Below are 23422 nucleotides of genomic sequence, written 5' to 3' on the forward strand. Positions count from 1 at the left end.
GACACAAATTTTCTTTCGGCGTAGTTCTTCGAAACTAAAGGATGAGAAGTGACTACTTCACACGCAGTGAATCCTAGCAGTATTTCATTCTCAAATGCTTGTGCACAGCTTAGATGTGGTGTACGCACGTTTCTTTTCCTGTTGCAGATCTTCACGGCCGTCCTGTTCTACTTCGACTTCAAAGTGTCGCTCGCTGTCTGTTTCCCTGCCGCAGCTTCAGCGTGGTCGGAGTGCAAACTGGCTGTAGAAAATATGCAGGTATACAATATCACGTTGTGATTAGCCAGACGTATGTTTGTTACCTTTCATTGTTAATGCACCGCAACTTCGTAGATGCTTTGTCTACGAGCCAACATCAAAGTGCCGAAACATTACGACCAGCTGCTCACTAGCATCTCGCTCCTCCTCCAGAGCGCAATACAGCAGCGGCGTGAATCTAGGCTAGTACTCGGTAAGATTCTGGAAGTACGCGGAAACAGATATTTACGTAAATGTTACGCAATTACCATCAATTACAAGCCAGTGGTTTTTTGGTATGGAGCTGACACCCCATAGCGTTCCATTCCGGGTACGGACCAGGTGAATGTGGTCACCAAGGCATCGACACGAGTTCACTACCTTGCTCCTCAGACGACGTAAGTGAGATTCTGGCTGTGTGCCAGGTGCGGTTATCCTGTTGGGAAGATGTCATTGCCGTTTTGCTGTGGCGGACACCAGAGAATTTAACATATTTATTAAAGTAACATTTACAGTTTGCCTCCACATCACGAAATCGCAGCTACTGATATAGTTACGAGGAGAGTTAATATTTGGCAAACTGTAGTATCTGATGTCTCTGCTCCCAAGAACCAGGAGCAGTGGGGAGACGCCCATAGGTAGAAGAGACGCCGCTCTTGCATGGGTTTGGCAGGACGGACACGTGCTGAGTGTCATTCAGTCGGACTTGCACTACAAGCTTTGTGAACGCTCGTACTGTGCTGCTGCCGTTGTCTAAGTAAAACTGCGCGGGCAGTGAACTTCATGAACGTGTTTTCAGTACATTTGTGCTGGTGACAAACTGCGCAGGCTTAGATGCAAGTAGTCAGTGAGCAAAGTGTATGTCGTGTGTGGCGCATCACTCCCGAGTATGAAGGTTGCTTATGTGCAGCGTACTGGCAATGTGTTAACTAATCAAATGTTGTGATGTTGTCGCCACAGATGACATTTTGATCACCACTCGTAATTTAATGGAATCAACGGCTTGGAGAATATCATTACAGTTCAAAAATGGTTCAAATGGCTCTCAGCACTATGGTACTTAACATCTGACGTCATCAGTCCCCTAAAACTTAGAACTACTTAAACCTAACTAACCTAACGACATCACACACATCCATGCCCGAGGCAGGATTCGTACCTGCGACCGTAGCGGTCGCGCGGTTCCAGACTGTTGCGCCTAGAACCGCTCGGCCACCCCGGCCGGCTTTCTAGCTCAAGCAATGTCCATAAAACATTAGTTTACTTTGAATTCTTGACTGAGATAGACAAGAAGACATTCGAATGCAACTTATGTGTCGCGTTTAGCGAAGATGTCTGATGCCGACTGACAAACGTTGGTTCATCGATCAAAATGAAGATTGGATATTGAAGGAGGGCAATGATCCGAAGCAGCGCAGCAGGCTTTGCAGCACCTGGAGAAAGAAGAAAGATGTGCAGTTACTGGATTGGCCCTCACAGTCACCTGACGCTAACCCTATTGAAAATATACGGCCTTACGTAAAAAAGATATTGCAAAGAAAAAAGATATTCACGTCGAAACAGCTGTCAACGCAAATTCGACGCATTTGGAGGTCTCTCGGTTTCAAGCATGCCTTGGAGATGTGAAACAATTATCAACGCTGGGAGTGACTACACGTATTTTTAACTGTAATTGCATTTTTCTGTAGTCCGTATGTATTTGTTTTAGTTTTTTGTCAAATACATTTTTCTACTGATTAAGCCGACCACGATCGTATTTAACACACTGTAATTATTTCCAGCTTTCCACACTATCGTGCTGAGTCCAGTGTGGCAAACAGCATTAATTAAGTCTCGTCAACATAGATTAACATGTTGTGGCGTTTATGAAACCTAAATACTTAGGCGAGTGCATTTTCGTTAGCGGCCTTTGTGCCACTTGCATCGGCACACTCGCATTTGATCAAGCTCTATGAATTGTGATAAGCGCCATCTTAGACATTGATTCGATGTAATTATGAATGTACAACGAGTTATTTTAAAGAGACTTGGCTTCCACTATACATGAGAGGCAGTGAAATTGAAACCGAACACCAGACCTAACTGACAGTGCGCGCGACACATGGCCCCACTGTTGTTACGTTTCGATACTGTCCTCGACATGTTGCCTCATCACAGAGGTACGTAGTAGTTGGGTTACGACCCCGGTTGTTGGCGGACTGGTCCGTTGTGGTTCTCTAGCTGTCACAGCGTTGTACAGGTAGCGCTTACGATTCGACACCCCTTCAGACGTTTGCGTAGCAGAGGCGGCCTGCATTCCTCGCCTGCTCGCTACACGAACTCCGCCGATCACAGTGAAACAAGTTCCCCGGCGTCAAATTACAATCAGAGGGAGGACGATACCCTTCAGCGATTTGCTGCGGAAACACTGCAACATCCGCCGTACATCCAGGATCTTTCACCATGTGATTTTTCACATCTTTGGGGTCCTGAAGGAAAGAATCATGCGCGTGGACGTCGGTTTCATTCGGACGAGGAAGTGGAAGAACGGGTGTGATTGTGGATCCGTCAGCGGCCGAGCGCGTTCCACGAAACAGGAATTGGTCGTCTCGACTCCCAGTGGGGTAAATGTCTAAACTCGTGTTGTGACCAATTTCGAATGGAACCATTCCACGGTCCCACTGTAGCGGGTGCTCGGTTCTCATTTGATTGCCCCTCATAGATAACGTTTACAGGAAGTATTTAATCGTAGGTGTAGCAAAATTTTCAAAGTGTGACTTGAAAATTTAATCGGGCAGGTTTCACATGTTGTGTGGTAGCGAAATGATAAGTGCGCTGGCGATAAAGTCAGGCCGAGGGAGTGTGGCTGGCCTCCGATGACGCAGAGCTGGCGGGGCAGTTGACCGGCGTTGCGTGGTGAAACGTTGCTGTGATGCCTCGTGTAAGGAGGAGAAATGCTTACCATCAAGTTTCCGACTTTGATAAAGGTCGGATTGTAGACTATCGCGATTGCGGTTTGTCGTATCACGACACTGCTGCTCGCGTTGGTCGAGATCCGATGACTGTTAACAGAATATGGAATTACTGGGTTCGGGAGGGTAATACGGAGCGCCGTGCTGCATCCCAATGGCCTCGTATCACTAGCAGTCGAGATGACAGGCATCTTATCCGCATGGCTGTAACGGATCGTGCAGCCACGTCTCGATCCCTGAGTCAACAGATGGGGACGTTTGCAACACAACAACCACCTGCACGAACAGTTCCACGACGTTTGCGACAGCATGGACTATCAGCTCGGAGACCGTGGCTGCGGTTACCCTTGACGCTGCATCACAGACAGGAGGGCCTGCGATGATGTACTCAACGACGAACCTCGGTGCACTAATGTTAAAACGTCAATTTTTCGGATGAATCCAGGTTCTGTTTACAACATCATGATGGTCGCATTCGTGTTTGGCGACATTGCGGTGAACGCACATTGCAAGCGTGTATTCATCATCGCCATACCGGCGTATCACCCGGCATCATGGTATGGGGTGCCATTCATTACACGTCTCGGTCACCTCTTGTTCGCATTGACGGGACTTTGAACAGTGGACGTTAAATTTCAGATGTGTTACGACCCGTGGCTCTACCTTTCATTCGATCCCTTCGAAATCCTACATTTCAGCAGGATAATGCACGACCGCATGTTGCAGGTCCTGTACGGGCCTTTCTGGATACAGAAAATGTTCGACTGCTGCCCTGGCCAGCACATTCTCCAGATCTCTCACCAATTGAAAACGTCTGGTCAATGGTGCCGAGCAAGTAGCTCGTCAGAATACGCCAGTCCCTACGCCTGATGAACTATGGTATCGTGCTGAAGCTGCATGGGCAGCTGTACGTGTACACGCCATCCAAGCTCTGTTTGATTCAATGCCCAGGCGGTTGTTCTGAGCACTGATTTCTCTCGATCTATGCACCGAAATTGCGTCAAAATGTAATCACATGTCAGTTGTAGTATAATATGTTTGTCCAATGAATACCCGTTTATCATCTGCATTTCTTCTTGGTATAGCAATTTTAATGGCCAGTAGTAAATTCAATTTGATAAATAAGCTGACCACAAGATGACATTACAAATGTCCCATACTATCCAGTAGTATCACTCTTTACACCGTATCAAGTCTCGCTCAACGTTGGCTACAGAAACGGCTGTTTGTGAGGATCTGCTAGACCACTGTACCAGATTCCCTTTACCTGCCTACACACAGCCATTATGCTCTCTGGACTGCTGAAAGCACTTTGCAAGTCCAGAGAGGTTCATTCCACTCATTGCATGCGAGTTTTTACAGCCATCCTCCAAGAATGGTCGAAGGTCCCTGCCTGTGCAGTAAATGAGGTCTCCGTGACCTTGGTTTACCTGTGGCTGGGCCCTCGTGTTTCCACTTCACAGTTACAACACCAGCGAATGACTTGGGCAGCTTTAGCGGGGTTAAAAAGTCCCCGATGGATCTGTTACTCCGGTGACACGCAATGCCTGGTGCATGTTCCAAGTCACTAAGCTCTAGTGACAGACCCCTTCTGCTGTTGGTGCTTCTCTACTTCTTCCTTTTCTTCTTCTTTTTCTTTGATATTCAACCATCACGCCATGTTGCGTCTGCCACAGGCGGCCCCTGCCAGGCACACTACGCTCAAGACACCCCTGTGTACCATATAACATACACAAGCACTTGCGGGCGCAACCAAGAGGAAAACAATTCTTAAAAAATAAACAGAACTTGCTAGAGACTAATGCGAACCTTTTTCTGTAGAGGTCGCCTCACAGATACAGGGAAAGTTGGAGTACTCTGCCGGCTTTATAAGGCTTTATACGCATCAGCAGTACAGCCAGTTCCTCGCCGAGCTAGGACCAGCTCCGACGGTCCTCACCGACGTTCATGATGAATGGTCGTCTACAAGTTATTTGTTTTTGTGTGTATATAGTGATGGTTCGAGAAGTGTAGTTCAGTTTCAATAAACGACATTGTACTGAGTGTTCTACAATACTGAGTATTCTCCAGTGGATCCCATCCTCGTCGCCACTGCAGAATACTCAATATTGTAGAACACTCAGTATAACGTCGTTTATTGAAACTGAACTACACTTCTCGAACAATCACAATACACACACAAAAACAAATAACTTGTAGACGACCATTCATCAAGAGCATCGGTGAGGTCCGTCGGAGCTGGTCCTAGCTCGGCGAGAAACTGGCTGTACTGCTGCCGCGCTGGCCTTATAAAGCCGGCGGAGGCTGGCGGAATACTTCAAGTTTCCCTGTATCTGTGAGGCGACCTCTGCAGAAAAAGGTTCGCATTAGTCTCTACCAAGTTTGTTTTTTAAGAATTGTTTTCCACGTGGTTGCGCCCGCAAGTGCTTGTGTATGTTATATGGTACACAGAGGTGTCTTGAGTGTAGTTTCCCTTGCAGGGGCCATCTGTGGCAGACGTAACACGTTCGTTAACAGCAGCTCTTGAGAGCGGTATAGGCGGTCCCAGCTGGTATCCTCCACGATCTGGTTGATGTAATCTCGGTCTGCCTCTTGTACTTTTCCCTTCTACTGCCCCTCCAATGGCACTTTTAATGATACCGTCACGTATCAGCAGATGTCCGACCCACGTGTCCCTCTTGTGCTCGATTATTTTCAGGAGACGAGGCTCCTCTCCCCTCCCCCCCCCCCCCCACACACACACACTGTGGACCACCTTTTCGTTTGTTATATCCACGCAGGAAATCTCTAGGATTCTGCGGTAGCACCATATCTCTAAGGCAGTTATTTTATGTTTTTCTGCTTCTGCAGGTGTCTTTGTTTCACTTCTGCACAGCAGCACACTCCAAACAAGGTTCTATTTGGTTTTTTCCCTGAGATGTTTTTTGTATGCTGCTGGATGTAAAAAGGTTTCTTCTCTTGTTTCACCAGCTTGTAAGTAATGGATTCAGCTAGCAGTATCTTTCCTTGATCTTTTGTGTAATGTAATTTACTCCCTAGGTATGCAAAGGATTCTATTGTCTCCAGCCGCTCGTTGTTAACTGAGCATTGGGCAAAGGCGTTTTGTGTGCTCGCAACTAAGGTTTTTGTCTTATCTGTATTAATTTTAATGTTGTAGGTAGAGCTGAGGATGATTTCCATCTGGGCCAACATCGCTTCTAATTGTTCTGCATCTTCATTAAACACATCGGTACCATCAGAAAAGCTGATCATGTCTATTTTCTTACCATGAATTTGACTCTTCCTATAGATTATAGTTTCCCTTTAGCTTCATCTATTGCCCTTTGAACGCATCCGTTGAAAAGACAGGAGAGAGTGAGCAGCCCTGTCGAGCACTCTTCTTACCAGTGCCTTCGTCCTGATGCTCTCCACACCTTATTACAGCGACGTGTTCTCTGTACATTCTCTGAATTACTCTTCTGTCCCTACAGTTTATGCCAATCTCTCTCTCAGCATGTCAAAAAGCTGTCCCAGTCTACCTAGTCAATTGCTTTTTTCTAAATCAATGAAGGCAATGTATTTGACCTGACCCTTCTTTAGTCTCTTGTCAAGAATTGCGTCTCGCGTGCCTTCACCTCTTCTAAAGGCAAACTGGGCGTCAGTGGCCGTTGTATCTATCCTGTCTTCCATCACCCTTAGAATGACACAGGTTAAGATCTTTGAGGCATGGGTTACCAAATTGATGGCCCGGTATTGTTTACATATGTTTAAAGATGCTTTCTCTGGTATCGGCAGTCTGGTATATTTTTAAAAGTCTGTCAGAAGCTTCTCAGTTCTACATACAACTTGGATGAGATGGAACAATTCTTCATGTATCTCTTCTCTAGTAGCCTTGATGAGTTCTGCTTGTTTATGATCAACTCAAGTGGCTTTCTCAGGATTTAGATGTCTGACTGCTTTTCGGCTAACAACACAAAACTCACTGTCTCGTCTTTATATTGAAGGATTCAGCTGTCATGATATCTGGTTGTGAATTCCACGCTACACGGCGCTGTCATAACACTTTTGATCATATAATGTATGACAGAAATGAGCGGGAGCGTCGCGCCTGTATGTGGCAGACTGTGGTGGTAACCTACCCAAAAAGTGCCCGGATTGCTTTGTGTTGACAGAAATTCCTGCTGGAGGAAGATGGTGCTGCCAACTCGCAGCAGGTGGTTCCAGTCGCAGAGGCAGAGCTTCCGGTGGGCGCCGTGGAGGCGCGCGAGGCCAACTTCCGGTGGACTTGCGACGGCCCAGATGTCCTCGAGGGGATCTCCTTCAGCCTGCCACCGGGGTCTCTGTGTGCCGTGGTGGGCCCCATAGCCAGCGGCAAGGTAAGTCCCCCTCGGTTCCCGGGCCTGGGGCCCTGTTCTTCCATGCCTACAATCTACCTCCCTTCACAGCTGCACTTGTAGCGACCACTGTGGAGTGCTCCAACCTGTTCTCAGCTGTTCTCACCAGCATAACGCTCTCTGGGATGACGAGACACTCTCGCAGACCCTGCACCCATCAGAGCATTCTCTGACCATAACCACTTTTTCCTTCAGTCTTTCCTTCAATGATCAGTCATCTGAAACTGTAATTCTTTTCTAAATTTCTGCCCCACCATACACTTTTCACCTGTTTTTGGTGCCTTTACTATTCCAACATTTTAACCAGTTTGGTGAAGTAGCAGACCACAAAAAGTTTCGCCAAATATTAAAACTAGCGCCTAACTGGACATAAACAAAAGTACAAAGAAATGAGCAGCGACAATAAGACAGCACCTCTCAGTGAGTGTGCCTATACGGGTTAGAAACAACCTCTTTGTTAGCTGTTAGTTCTCTTCGCTATTGGTCAAACTGGAGAATGGGATGGCGATTACATCGAGATATGTAGCCATTGTTGGATTCTATAGTCTTCGTTTAACCACCATAAACATTGCTTCTTAATATTATATATATATATATATATATATATATATATATATATATATATATATATATATATATATATATATATTAACGATATTTTTAAAGTAATAAAAATTGTTCGAATGGCTCTGAGCACTATGGGACTTAACTGCTGTGGTCATCAGTCCCCTAGAACTTAGAACTACTTAAATCTAACTAACCTAAGGACATCACACACAGCCATGCCCGAGGCAGGATTCGAACCTGCGACCGTAGCGGTCACGCGGTTCCGGACTGTAGCGCCTAGAACCGCACGGCCACTCCGGCCGGCTTAAAGTAATAGAAATCGCTCTGTGGGAACACAGTTTATTAATTCTTGAGACAAGTAAATCATCCGTAATCAATCTCGGACAGAAATTCATAGCTCCCACTCCCACTAGTCAAAACAAAATACTTACCTCGAAATTTACGTTCTGAAGGATTGAACTCTCATTGGCTCTCAATATCACTTCTTCCAGTATCCAATAAGATAAACACTCACCTTATTAATATCGAAATACCCAAATGCCATAAATTGCGGCAACACAAATAATATTGTGTGAGCTCTCTTCGACTTATAACTTTCGATACCTTGCAAACCTATTGCCAAGCTTTCTTCCACACGTGCATGTGTGTGTGTGTGTTAAATATACACTACTGTCCATTAAAATTGCTACACCACGAAGATGACGTGCTACAGATGCGAAATTTAGCCGACAGGAAGAAGATGGTGTGATATGCAAATGATTAGCTTTTCAGAGCATTCACACAAAGTTGGCGCCGGTGGCGACACCTACAACGTGCTGACATGAGCAAAGTTTCCAACCGATTTCTCATACACAAACAGCAGTTGACCGGCGACGCTTGGTGAAACGTTGTTGTGATGCCTCGTGTAAGGAGGAGAAATGCTTACCATCACGTTTCCGACTTTGAAAAAGGTCGGATTGTAGCCTATCGCAATTGCGGTTTGTCGTATCGCGACATTGCTGCTCGTGTTGGTCGAGATCCAATGACTGTTAGAAGAATATGGAATCGGTGGGTTCAGGAGGGTAATACGGAACGCCGTGCTGGATCCCAATGGCCTCGTATCAGTAGCAGTCGAGATGACAGGCATCTTAGCCACATGGCTGTAGCGGGTCGTGCAGCCACGTCTCGATCCCTGAGTCAACAGATGGGGACGTTTGCTAGACAACAACCATCTGCACGAACAGTTCGACGACGTTTGCAGCAGCATGGACTATCAGCTCAGAGACTGTGGCTGCGGTTACCCTTGACGCTGCATCACAAAGTAACGTCTGCGATGGTGTACTCAACGACGAACCTGGGTGCACGAATGGCAAAACGTCGTTTTTTCGGATGAATACAGGTTCTGTTTACAGCATCATGATGGTCACATCCGTGTTTGGCTACATCGTGGTGAACGCACATTGGAAGTGTATATTCGTCATCGCCATACTGGCGTATCACCCGGCGTGATGGTATGGGGTGCCATTGGTTACACGTCTCGGTCACCTTTTGTTCGCATTGACGGGACGTTGAACAGTGGACGTTAAATTTCAGATGTGTTACGACCTGTGGCTCTACCCTTCATTCGATCCCTGTGAAACCCTACATTTCAGCAGGATAATGGACGAACGCATGTTGCAGGTCCTGTATGGGCCTTTCTAGATACAGAAAATGTTCGACTGCTGCCCTGGCCAGCACGTTCTCCAGACCTCTCACCAATTGAAAACATATGGTCAATGGTTACCGAGCAACTGACTCGTGACAACACGCCAGTCACTACTCTTGATGAACTGTGGTATTGTGTGAGCTGCATGGGTAGCTGTACCTGTACACGCCATCCAAGCTCTGTTTGACTCAATGCCCAGGTGTATCAAGGCCTTTATTACGGCCAGAGGTGGTTGTTCTGGGTACTAATTCCTCAGGATCTATGCACCCAAATTGCGTGAAAATGTAATCACATGTCAGTTGTAGTATATTTGTCCAATGAATACCCATTTATCATCTGCATTTCTTCCTGGTGTAGCAATTTTAATGGCCAGTAGTGTATAATAGAGTTAGGTACCCAAAAACAAGCCCAAAGTAGAATTCAACATTCTGTCAAAATTTCAAAACATGTGGCGAAGAAGTTTCAGAGATAAATGTTTTGGAACAAACATACATTTACATTTTTGTTTACACAGACATATCTGAGGTAGTCACCAATGTGCCTTCCATTCTTTTCCGTTCCGCCACTGCCGCCAGCTATCTACTAGCAGGTCATCCTGATTTTTCCGTGTGAACTCAAAACGAGTTGGTGCCGACAGACGTCGCTGCTGATGGCGCTGCTGGGAGAGCTGCGAGCCTCAGGGGGCCGCGTGTCCGTGTCCGGCGCGACGTCGCTGTCGCCGCAGGAGGCGTGGGTGTTCAGCGGCAGCGCGCGCCACAACGTGGTGCTGGGGGGCGGCGACCGGCAGCCCGACGCGGACCCCGGCCGCTACGGGGCGGTGCTGGCGGCGTGCGCCCTGCCGGGGGACCTGCGCCGGCTGCCCAGGGGGGACGAGACCCCTGTGGGCGAAAGGGGGGCGCGCCTCAGCGGGGGGCAGAGGGCCCGTCTGGCGCTCGCCAGGTACGTTACTGCCTGCCTGCTGGCAACTACCTCTACACTGAAACCCTCCAGTCCACCAGCTTCTCGGGTTGGATCAAGAAGAACAACACCTGCGAGTTTTTGATCCCTGGCACAACCACCTTCATCAGGTTCTCCTGATGAAGACGGTGGTGGAAGATTCTGAAAGCTTGAGACACTTATTCATTCTAGTACTACAGATATAGAGGCACTCCTTGTATTTCTGGTTGGCTGGTTGGTTGGTTGATTCGGAGAGGGGACCAAACAGCGAGGTCAGTGGTCCCATTGGATTAAGGAGGGTGGGGAAGAAAGTCGGCCATGCTCTTTCAGAGGAAGCACCCTGGCATTGACCTGAAGCGATTTAGGGAAATCATGGCAACCTAAATCAGGATGGTAGGACAATGGTTTGAATCGTCCTCGTCCTGAATGCGCGTCCAGTGTGCTGACCACTGCAGCACCTCTCTCGGTGCATTTCTGGCAGTGTACATTTTAGGCATAAGAAGAGTTCTGGTAGAGAACAGCTCTCTGCCGCTATTTGTCAGTCATCATGGCAGACACTTGAGCAGTGAAATACTCTTAGTTCTCTGGCCACACTAAATACAATAAAATGTTCCTGATACATTTTTAAGCCAGCTTCATCAGGTGTAAATCTGTTTCTGATGATGTTGATGTAGTCAGATATGAAAAGCTTGAGTGATTCTCATTGACGATAAGAGATTACACACATTCCTTCAACATTTCACAGAAATTTTCTGCAGAACAGGGTTTTCACCAACAAGCCCATCTGCGCTGCCATTTGTCTTTATTTACTATGGTAGGCTACTCTTCATTAATATACTACAGGTTTGCCACATCCAACAAGTACAGTAGCATCCTTCAGCTTTTGATGCTTGTCGCAGCCATCAGACAAAAATCACTCCTGATGATGGTGACATATATTGAAAGTTTCAAGAATTTATTCCATATGTCACTGTGAAATTACATGCATGAGGGTGCAGTTGAGTTGACACTCTTGAAAGCACCAGAATAGTTTTTTACATATCTTGACTGAAATTTTAACATCGCCGGCAACGGATGATAGCGATCGCAGATCGCAGCTGACAGTCACCACCAGAGGCGTGTGCGATACGTCACACAGACTGAGCGGCTCGTGGCAGGCGGGCTGTGCACGTGAGTGTGATTCATCATTGTAAGTCCACTATTTGAGCTACTATAGTCACGCCATTATGCTTGTTACGCTTCGACTCTGCTTTTGCAGCTAGACTTCCTTGATCTCGATACTGGGTTTGATTTATTGTTCTCTTGACAAAACTTGGCTTCTTTTATGGATTACACATTTGTATAGGTAGCCGACAGAAAAGAATTCTGAAAAGTTGCAGTTTTATCCACAACACCTGTTCTTCAGTTTCTACTGTAACTGAAAATAATGCATATCCTCAACATAAACACTTCATACACTTCTGAAGACTCAATTTTGGTTTAGTTATCGGTTTAGTGATTCTAGCAAGATTAGGGCCGTCAGGGCATCTTTTACATTTAACCAGGCCGCCTACATATTTTACATCGTGTTCACATAAACGTACATCTGCTACAAAAAGACTTACATATAGTATGGTGCTACCAATCTGACCTGGCTTCACATGGTTAGCACTGTGTACCTACAGCTGGACGACATTTCTGGCATAGCAGTAATAAAGCGTATGAAACAAACCTTGCTCGTGAATCCGTGTACCTATTAGGTCAAACTGTATCAAAATCCCTAATGTAGTTCCTGAGATTTGCCTGAGCACGCAGATAGAAACCGCAGTTGTTGAAATTTATTTAAAATATGTACAGATGCAACTCTTAGACATAATTATAACACAGTGGAAAACAATAGTAGCTACACTAGAAGAAACACGTTCGTGGAATTTAGGAATACAACTAGGTAGACATAAATTACTGTCACTGATAGTTGTGGACATGACAGGAAGAGGGGGGGGGGGGGAGGGGGGAGAAAGGAACATGATGGAAACCCATGTAAAAGAAAGAGGGTAGTGGAAGTGGGGAAACGAAACGAGGAAGAAGCGTAACTGGGAGAAGGTGAGCGAACTATATGACAGAGAGGAGAACTCATCGCATGTGTTGTTTTTTTTTTAGGGAAGAGATATGACGCTGACAAAAGCAAGTGCTCCAGATTCTTCTTAAAGGTCAGAGGTCATTGAACTGTGAGCAGAGTGGAGGGCAGCGCATTCCAGCAGCGGGGAGTGGCAGCACAGAAGCAGCTTTGGAATGTTTTGGTTCTACGCGAGGGCACAGCTTGAGTGATATGCAAATGAGACCTGGTGTTGTGATTATGGTGAGGGGGGGCAGACACTCGATCTCTGATGTGGGGTGCTGAGGTACTGCGATGCAAGCACAATCAGGAGCTGATGTGGACACTGCACGAGGCAATCACGTCGCAGGTCTGGCCTCAGGCTGTCCTCGCACGGGACGTGGAAGTGTTCACAGGTGAGGAGCTGGGCGGGTTGTGACGTCACAGTGTGGAACTGAGGGATTCACAGCACTCCGTGGTGTGCGAGACGAGTCAGACGTCGGCCTCGCTGAGAGGAACGTGTCCAGTGGATGCAAGATGGCCTTCTGCGTCACAAACAGAAGCTGGGAGACGCCATATTAGATTTTGTCGCTTTCAGTTGAAGACCATATCTGCGAGTTTCAAACTATACCTCACATCCTATGAATGTATGGTGTTTAAGAGCAGCAGCACCGTGAGAATCTGTCGGAAACATGTCACTGTTGGTGCGATTTGTTACAATACAATGACGGGAAATGCCGTATTTTTGTATTTACTTGTTTTAGTACTGTAACTTGTATGTTATGAAAGTATAAGGCTTTAAGTCAACAGCGCTTTCGATTTATCGAAAGTGAATTGCTCTTGGTACAAATAGTTACACTTAAATGTGACTTAATGATAAATCAGCGTTTTAAATCTTCAGGATATTCTAATGTCAAAGATACAATCGTACATTACACCTGTTCACCATAGTGTGGTTGACAAAAGTCTGGAGTACCAGTCAGCTGTTGAGAGCTAGTGTCTTGCTACCTGCAAGAACTTTTTTATACACGTTCGCATTTTCATAACGATCCTGGGACGTTCTTATTAACGTAAGTATGTTCTGTAATAATCGATGTCATGTCTGTATAAAAGCGCTGTTCTTCAGGAGTGAGTTTATTCGATTTTGTAAACAGCCCAGGTAGTATGTTTGGTTGGATCGAAATTCTGTATCAGCTTATTCGTTCACAAAACTTTCCAGGTTGTGGGATACGTAATTCTCTTACAAATATTATGTTGTATTACTGTGTGTTATCCGCAGCTGTGCTTCCGTATCAGCAGTTTTGTTATGACGAGTGGTGGTAGAGTACGTCAGCTGCTGTACGAGCGACAATGTCAGCTACCCTCACGTGTCTACCTGTCTGGGTAAGCGCAGTTCGTTATGTGTGCTCTCTCCCTCCACCCAATGCACAATGCTGTGGCACACACATTGTTGCTGCCATGCAGTGCATGCAAAGTGACATGGGCAGGAGCACACATCATGCATGCTTCTATTAAAGTAACTGTACATTATACAACATTTACATCATGTAATGAATTTAATAATTTTTAACACAGTTTATGTTCACTGATATAATAAAAAATTGTTACATTCCCTATTTCGTCTCGATAGGGGTCATCTTGTTTTTTTTTTTTTTTTTTTTTACTTTGTAAGACAGCCTACATTCTTCCACGGTGTTCAAACTATCTCCATGGCAAATTTCATCTAAATTGGTTCATGTAACAGACACAGTTACTTCCGCATTTATAATGTTAGTATGGATTGTGTGCATAAAGATTAATTTATACATGAGAATATTATGCGCACACACCCACACACACACACACACACACACACACACACACACACACACACACTCGCACGCACGCACGCACGCACGCACACGCACTCGCATACACACACGTATTCTTAGTTATAACACATGGTATTTAATGTCAGTATTGAAGTAAAGAAATGATTTTTTGGCTTTAACTACAAGGGACCTTGTGCTGCTTGTAATAGGTAATTTTCCGTTTTCTTGTTTCACGTCACATGGTTTCCCTCTTGCAAAAATTCTAGTACTGAATGGAAGCAGTGATTTATTAACAATTGCCTTAGAGTTTTACTAAAAAGTGAGAGTCCGTGCTAATTTTACAAATGCGAAAGTAACTCTTTCTGTTATCCTTTCATAGCTAAATTGCAGAAATAAACCTAGATGAAAATTTGGCATGGAGATAGCATGAATGTGAGGAAGAACATAGGGTACTTTAGGAAGTAAAACAAAATTCGACAGTTAAGAAGGTAAAGTTGGAAACGGAACATCCATTTTTACGTCAGCGAACATAAACAATGTCAAAAAGTTGTTAAAGTTCTTGCACAATGTACATATTGTGTAATATACAGAGTGTTACAAAAAGGTAAGGCCAAACTTTCAGGAAACATTCCTCACACACAAAGAAAGAAAATATGTTATGTGGACATGTGTCCGGAAACGCTTACTTTCCATGTTAGAGCTCATTTTATTACTTCTCTTCAAATCACATTAATCATGGAATGGAAACACACAGCAACAGAACGTACCAGCGTGACTTCAAACACTTTGTTACAGGAAATGTTCAAAATGTCCTCCGTTAGCGAGGGTACATGCATCCACCCTCCGTCGCATGGAATCCCTGATGCGCTGATGCAGCCCTGGAGAATGGCGTATTGTATCACGGCCGTCCACAATACGAGCACGAAGAGTCTCTACATTTGGTACCGGGTTTGCGTAGACAAGAGCTTTCAAAGGCCCCCATAATTGAAAGTCAAGAGGATTGAGGTCAGGAGAGCGTGGAGGCCATGGAATTGGTCTACCTCTACCAATCCATCGGTCACCGAATCTGTTGTTGAGAAGCGTATCCCGTATGAAATCATGATAACGTGCTCCATTGAGCGTAGGTGGAAGAACATGGGGCCCAATCAAGACATCACCAACAATGCCCGCCCAAACGTTCACAGAAAATCTGTGCCCGCATCTCGTGGTCGTGCGGTAGCGTTCTCGCTTCCCACGCCCGGGTTCCCGGGTTCGGTTCCCGGCGGGGTCAGGGATTTTCTCTGCCTCGTGATGGCTGGGTGTTGTGTGCTGTCCTTAGGTTAGTTAGGTTTAAGTAGTTCTAAGTTCTAGGGGACTTATGACCACAGCAGTTGAGTCTCATAGTACTCAGAGCCATTTGAATTTTGAACAGAAAATCTGTGTTGATGACGTGATTGCACAATTGCGTGCGGATTCTCGTCAGCCCACACATGTTGATTGTGAAAATTTACAATTTTATCACGTTGGAATGAAGCCTCATCCGTAAAGAGAACATTTGCACTGAAATGCGGATTGGCACATTGTTGGATGAACCATTCGCAGAAGTGTACCTGTGGAGGCCAACCAGCTGCTGATAGTGCCTGCACACGCTGTACATGGTACGGAAACAACTGGTTCTCCCGTAGCACTCTCCATACAGTGACGTGGTCAACGTTACCTTGTACAGCAGCAACTTCTCTGACGCTGACATTAGGGTTATCGTCAACTGCACCAAGAATTGCCTAGTCCATTGTAGGTGTCCTCGTCATTCTAGGTCTTCCGCAGTCGCGAGTCATAGGCTGGGATGTTCTTGGTTGGTTTGGGGGATTAAAGGGACCAGACTGCGACGGTCATCGGTCCCTCTTTCCAAAAAATTAAAACCACCCAAAGAGAAGAAAAACGAACAGCAGGAAAAACGTCAGACGACACAGGACAAGAAATACTCTTACAGAGCTCAGACAAGACAAATTAAAATCACACAGAGTGTGACGGTGGTTGGCCGACCATAGAGATAAAAAGGAAAAGCCAACCACCGAGAACACATTAAAAACTCAGCGTAAAATCGTAGGCCAATGGCCAGAATCAACACAAAAGAACAGAACAAACACTCAGAGTAAACGATAAAAACCCCCTGCCCGAATAAAACGTAAAACTAAGCCAGCCATAACAGGGTCATCGGATAAAAGGGCAGGGAGCGTATCAGGCAGCGCAAATGTCTGCCTGACCACAGCTAAAAGGGGGCAGGCCAACAAAATGTGGGCCACTGTCAAAGCCGCCCCGCAGCGACAAACAGGAGGGTCCTCCCGGCGCAGTAAATAACTGTGTGTCAGCCGGGAGTGGCCAATGCGGAGCCGACAAAGGACGACTGAGTCCCTGCGGTTGGCTCGCATGGATGACCGCCACACAGTCGTCGTCTCCTTAATGGCACGGAGTTTATTGTGCGTGATCCGATCGTGCCATTCAGCGTCCCAAATCGCAAAAACTTTTCGGCAGAGGACTGCCCGCAAATCAGTCTCTGGGAGGCCAACATCCAGAGACGGTTGTCTCGTGGCCTCCTTCGCCAGGCGGTCAGCATGTTCATTGCCCGGGATACCGACGTGACCTGGGGTCCACACAAAGACCACAGAGCGGCCGCAACGCGCAAGAGTATGCAGGGACTCATGGATAGCCATCACCAGACGAGAACGAGGAAAACACTGGTCGAGAGCTCGTAAACCGCTCAGGGACTCGCTACAGATAACGAAGGACTCACCTGAGCAGGAGCGGATATACTCTAGGGCACGAAAGATGGCAACCAGCTCAGCAGTGTAAACGCTGCATCCATCCGGCAAGGAACGTTGTTCGGAATGGTCCCCTAGAGTTAGCGCATACCCGACACGACCAGCAACCATCGAACCGTCGGTGTAAACAATTCCAGAGCCCTGATACGTGGCCAGGATGGAAAAAAAGCGGCGGCGGAAGGCCTCTGGAGGGACCGAGTCCTTCGAGCCCTGTGCCAAGTCGAGCCGAAGGCAAGGGCGAGGAACACACCACGGGGGTGTACGCAGAGGCGCCCGGAAAGGAGGTGGAACAGTGAAAACCTGAAGCCCAGAGAGAAGCTCTTTGACGCGGCCCGCTATTGTACAACCAGAGCGGGGCCGACGTTCTGGCAGACGGACGACCGATCGCGGGAACAGGAGACGATAGTTAGGATGCCCGGGCGAGCTTAGAACATGGGCAGCATAAGCGGCCAGCAAACGGTGGCGTCGGAACCGCAGTGGAGGTACACCTGCCTCCACTAGTACGCTGTCCACAGGGCTGGTGCGGAAAGCACCAGTGGCAAGGCGTATCCCGCTGTGGAGAATTGGGTCCAGCACCCGTAACGCAGATGGGGATGCTGAGCCATAAGCCAGGCTCCCATAATCCAGGCGGGACTGGATTAACGCCTGGTAGAGCCGTAACAGGGTAGAGCGGTCGGCGGCCCAGCGGGTGTGGCTCAAACATCGCAGAGCATTGAGATGCCGCCAACACGCCTGTTCGAGCTGCCGGATATGAGGCAGCCAAGTCAACCGGGAATCGAAAACCACCCCCAAAAACCTGTGGGTCTCCACCACAGCAAGCAGTTCGTTGGCAAGATAAAGCCGCGGCTCAGGATGGACTGTTCGGCGCCGGCAGAAATGCATAACGCGGGTCTTGGCTGCCGAAAACTGAAACCCATGCGCCACAGCCCAAGACTGCGCCTTACGGATAGCGCCCTGTAGCTGACGTTCAACAGCTGCAATGCCAGTAGAGCTGTAGTAAAGGCAAAAGTCGTCAGCATACAGGGAAGCGGAGACAGAAGTTCCCACGGCCGCAGCAAGCCCGTTAATGGCTATTAAAAACAGACACACTTAAAACAGAACCCTGTGGCACATTGTTCTCCTGGACGTGGGAGGAACTATACGAGGCCGCGACTTGCACGCGGAAGGTACGACACGACAGAAAATTGCGGATAAAAATCGGCAGAGGACCACGAAGACCCCATCCATGAAGCGTAGAACGGATGTGATGACGCCATGTCGTATCGTACGCCTTCCGCATGTCGAAAAAGACAGCGACCAGGTGCTGGCGGCGGGCAAAGGCAGCATGGATGGCCGACTCCAGGCTCACCAGATTGTCGGTGGCGGAGCGGCCTTTACGGAACCCACCCTGAGATGGAGCCAGGAGGCCCCGAGACTCCAGTACCCAATTCAAGCGCCGGCTCACCAACCGTTCAAGCAACTTGCAAAGAACGTTGGTGAGGCTAATGGGACGGTAGCTGTCCACCTCGAGAGGGTTCTTTCCAGGTTTCAAAACGGGGATGTCAATGCCTTCCCGCCATTGCGACGGAAACTCCCCCTCGACCCAAAGACGGTTGTAAAGATCGAGAAGGCGCCGCTGGCAGTCCACTGAAAGGTGTTTCAGCATCTGACAGTGGATGCCATCTGGCCCAGGAGCGGTATCAGGGCAAGCAGCTAGGGCACTGCGAAATTCCCACTCACTAAATGGAGCATTGTAAGATTCTAGGTGGTTGGTGCGAAACGAAAGGCTCCGACGTTCCATCCGCTCTTTAATGGAGCGGAAGGCCTGGGGGTAATTCGCAGAGGCGGAACTCATAGCAAAATGCTCTGCTAAGCGATTCGCAATGACGTTGGAGTCAGTACAAACTGCTCCATTCAGTGAGAGTGCAGGGACGCTGGCAGGTGTCCGATGGCCGTAGACGCGTCGAATCTTGGCCCAGACCTGCGATGGAGTGACATGGAGGCCAATGGTGGATACATACCGCTCCCAGCACTCCTTCTTGCCTTGGCGGATAAGGAGGCGGGCCCGCGCACGCAGCCGTTTGAAGGCGATAAGGTGGTCGATGGAGGGATGTCGCTTGTGACGCTGGAGCGCCCGCCGGCGATCTTTAATCGCTTCAGCGATCTCAGGCGACCACCAAGGCACAGTCCGCCGCCGAGGGGACCCAGAGGAACGGGGAATGGCTGATTCGGCGGCTGTAACGATGCCGGTGGTGACCGATTGAACCACCGCATCAATGTCATCAGTAGAGAGAGGCTCAAAAGCGGCAGTGGAGGAGAACAAGTCCCAGTCAGCCTTATTCATAGCCCATCTGCTAGGGCGCCCGGAAGAGTGGCGCCGTGGTAGTGACAAAAATATCGGAAAGTGGTCACTACCACACAGGTCGTCATGCACACTCCATTGGACAGACGGTAAGAGGCTATGGCTACAGATTGAAAGGTCAATGGCGGAGTAGGTGCCATGCGCCACACTGAAGTGTGTGAAGGCACCATCATTTAACAGCGAGAGATCGAGCTGCGACAGTAATTGCTCAACGATGGCGCCTCGACCTGTTGCCACTGACCCACCCCACAGAGGGTTATGGGCGTTGAAGTCGCCCAATAGCAAGAAAGGTGGCGGCAATTGGGCGACCAGTGCAGCCAGGACATGCTGCGAGACATCACCATCCGGTGGAATGTAAAGACTGCAGACGGTAACAGCCTGTGGCGTCCACACGCGTACAGCGACAGCCTCTAAAGGCGTCTGGAGAGGGACAGACTCGCTGTGCAGAGTGTGAAGGACATATATGCAGACGCCACCAGACACCCTTTCATAAGCTGCTCGGTTCTTATAATAACCCCGATAGCCCCGGAGGGCGGGGGTTCGGATTGCTGGAAACCAAGTTTCCTGGAGAGCAATGCAGAAGAAAGGGTGAAGGCTGAGAAGATGGCGGAGCTCAGCTAGATGGTGGAAGAAACCGCTGCAGTTCCACTGGAGGATGGTATTGGCCATGTCTGGGAAAGGCGTGACGGGACGGGGAAGGCAGATTACGCTGCTGGGTCACCTGCTGCCTCCAAGTGAGCACCTGTGCCAGTGCTTTCCATGGTGTCGGAGGGACTGGCGAGATTGAGGTCTTCAGCAGACGCCAGGATCTCCACCTCGTCCTCAGACGCAGAGTTTGAAGGTTGCGGTGGGACAGGTGCCACCGCAATGTCAGGATGCTTGGGAGCCTTTTTCTTCAACTGCTTCGCACGCTGTGCCTTTGGAGGGTCTGCCTGGGAGGGCCCCACTGGGTCAGTCTCAGGGACCGACGACGACCGTGAAGCCCTATGACCAGCGACCGGTTATTGTTTCAAACCTTTGCGGGTTTCCGCTTTGACACTGGGTGAAGCCTGGGAAGGGAGGGCCCCAAGGGACCCCTTTCTGGCTAGAGTAGCCGAAGAAGCCCGACGCTTCTCCGGCTGGGAAGGGAGGACGAATGTCCCCGATGGTTGGGGTGGTGTTGCTCCTGGAGTAGATGGAGCAACAGAGGGGGAAGTGCCCCCCACAACCAAGGGGGCCGGTTCATTGTGACATAGCTGAGAGGCAACAGTACGTGACGACACCAGAGAGGATCGGATCGCTGTTGCAGCAGTGGCATAGGAGGATGTCATGGGCACGGGATGTAGCCGCTCATATTTCTGCCTTGCCTCGGTGTAGCTCAGGCGGTCCAGAGTCTTATATTCCATTATCTTCCTTTCTTTCTGGAAGATCCTACAGTCCGGCGAGCAGGGGGAATGGTGTTCTCCGCAGTTAACACAGATAGGAGGCGGGGCACATGGAGTATCAGGATGCGAAGGACGTCCACAATCCCGACACGTGATGCTGGAAGTACAGCGAGATGACATGTGCCCGAACTTCCAGCATTTAAAACACCGCATCGGAGGAGGGATATATGGCTTCACATCACAATGGTAAACCATCACCTTAACCTTTTCGGGTAATACATCACCCTCAAAGGCCAAGATGAAGGCACTGGTGGCTACCTGATTATCCCTCGGACCCCGATGGACGCGCCGGACGAAGTGAACACCTCGTCGTTCGAGGTTGGCGCGTAATTCATCGTCGGACTGCAGAAGAAGATCCCTGTGGAATATAATACCCTGGACCATGTTGAGACTCTTATGCGGCGTGATGCTAACTGAAACATCCCCCAACTTGTCACAATTGAGCAACCTCCGTGACTGGGCAGAGGATGCCGTTTGGATGAGCACAGAACCAGAGCGCATCTTGGACAAGCCCTCCACCTCCCCGAACTTGTCCTCTAAATGCTCCACAAAAAACTGGGGCTTGGTTGACATAAACGATTCCCCATCAACTCGCGTACACACAAGGAACCGGGGTGAATATTCTCCACTGCCTTCTTTTGCCATACGTTCCTCCCATGGAGTGGCCAGGGAGGGAAATGATCGTGGTTCGTATTTCCTGCCATTGAGGTTAGACCTCGATCGCTTAGAGACTGCTGGTGGAGGCCCACCAGCGATAGATGATGTACCACGCTTCATTGTGGGTCATCCGCCCTGATGCCACCTACTCCGACCAAGGGCCCTCCCCACGGGCGCCACCCAGCCGCAGCAATAGCCACCTGGCAGGACGGCCATTGCCGGGAGTCCTGATGCCCCCAGGAGATGGGCATCTACTCCTTGGCATACGTGGGGAGTTAACGGCGCAGGCATCAGTAGAGCGATCCCTGTGTTGTCAGGGGGCTACAACCAAGAGGGTACATGGCGGCCCCACCACAACGGGCTGGCTACCGTGCTGGATCTTAGGTGCAAGACTGTCCAAGGTCGTCGTCGCAGTTAAAAGCGACACTGCAGAGTGCAGCGTGGTAATCGCACCCAGTGACGTATCCCCGCCCAAGAGACGGAAAACGAGCGGGACACCATTGCAACGACGAAAAAGCCGGCTAAAGGTCTCAATGCACGACGGATACAGTGCACCATGTAAGGCGCCCTTCCCCATTGGCTCGCTCTTCGGAATAATTTAGAAAGATGGAGGTCAAACCCGAGAGGGGACCATCACATAAGGCCGAAACATTTGAGACTCCTTTTAGTCGCCTCTTACGACAGGCAGGAATACCGCGGGTCTATTCTTATCCCCGAACCCGCAGGGGGAGCTGGGATGTTCTGTGCTCCCTAAGACGCCGATCAATTGCTTCGAACGTCTTCCTGTCGGAACACCTTCGTTCTGGAAATTTGTCTCGATACAAACGTACCGCGCCACGGCTATTGCCCCGTGCTAATCCTTACATCAAATGGGCACCTGCCAACTCCGCATTTGTAAACATTGCACTGGCAGCAAAACCACGTTCGTGATGAACACTAACCTGTTGATACTACGTACTGGTGTGTTTGATGCTAGTACTGTAGAGCAATGAGTCGCATGTCAACACGAGCACCGAAGTCAACATTACCTTCCTTCAATTGGGCCAACTGGCGGTGAATCGAGGAAGTACAGTACATACTGACGAAACTAAAATGAGCTCTAACATGGAGATAAAGCGTTTCCGGACACATGTCCACATAACATCTTTTCTTTATTTGTGTGTGAGGAATGTTTCGTGAAAGTTTGGCCGTACCTTTTTGTAACACCCTGTATAGCTAGTTGAGTACTACGATGCGTGGATGTGCCTTGCTACCCACGTCCTTCATCACGTGTGCAGCCGTTACGTACACTGCAGCTGTTGGGGAGGACACGTGGGCACACATCATGAACCGCACTTTCTCCAACAGGCAGACACGCTGACGTTATTCTATATACTATGCATTACTTACCATCACGAAAGTTTTAAAAGATTATGCCCTCACTGACGACGTGGAACTTCCCTTGTGATCTTAGGATACACCAGTTTTTATCTGTGAACACTACAGTCAAAACAACATGGCCAAGCTGTGGAAGAGGAAGGAACTGCGCGTTTTAAACCTAATGTAGTAGTTTAACGCCCATCCATTGGC

General features: G+C 48.5%; 1 protein-coding gene across 1 annotated transcript in view; it reads left to right on the forward strand.

The window, feature by feature from the left end:
• Positions 1-23422, forward strand: part of LOC126209797 (ATP-binding cassette sub-family C member 4-like) — a 124300-nt gene that overhangs the window by 85609 nt on the left and 15269 nt on the right. Inside the window, exons 7-9 of the mRNA XM_049938935.1 lie at positions 148-258; positions 7340-7543; positions 10450-10751. Of these exons, the coding sequence (XP_049794892.1) occupies positions 148-258; positions 7340-7543; positions 10450-10751 (617 nt within the window). The remainder of the gene's footprint in view (positions 1-147; positions 259-7339; positions 7544-10449; positions 10752-23422) is intronic.

The sequence above is a fragment of the Schistocerca nitens genome, chromosome 10, assembly GCF_023898315.1.
Source record: "Schistocerca nitens isolate TAMUIC-IGC-003100 chromosome 10, iqSchNite1.1, whole genome shotgun sequence".
Taxonomy (NCBI): Eukaryota; Metazoa; Arthropoda; class Insecta; order Orthoptera; family Acrididae; genus Schistocerca; species Schistocerca nitens.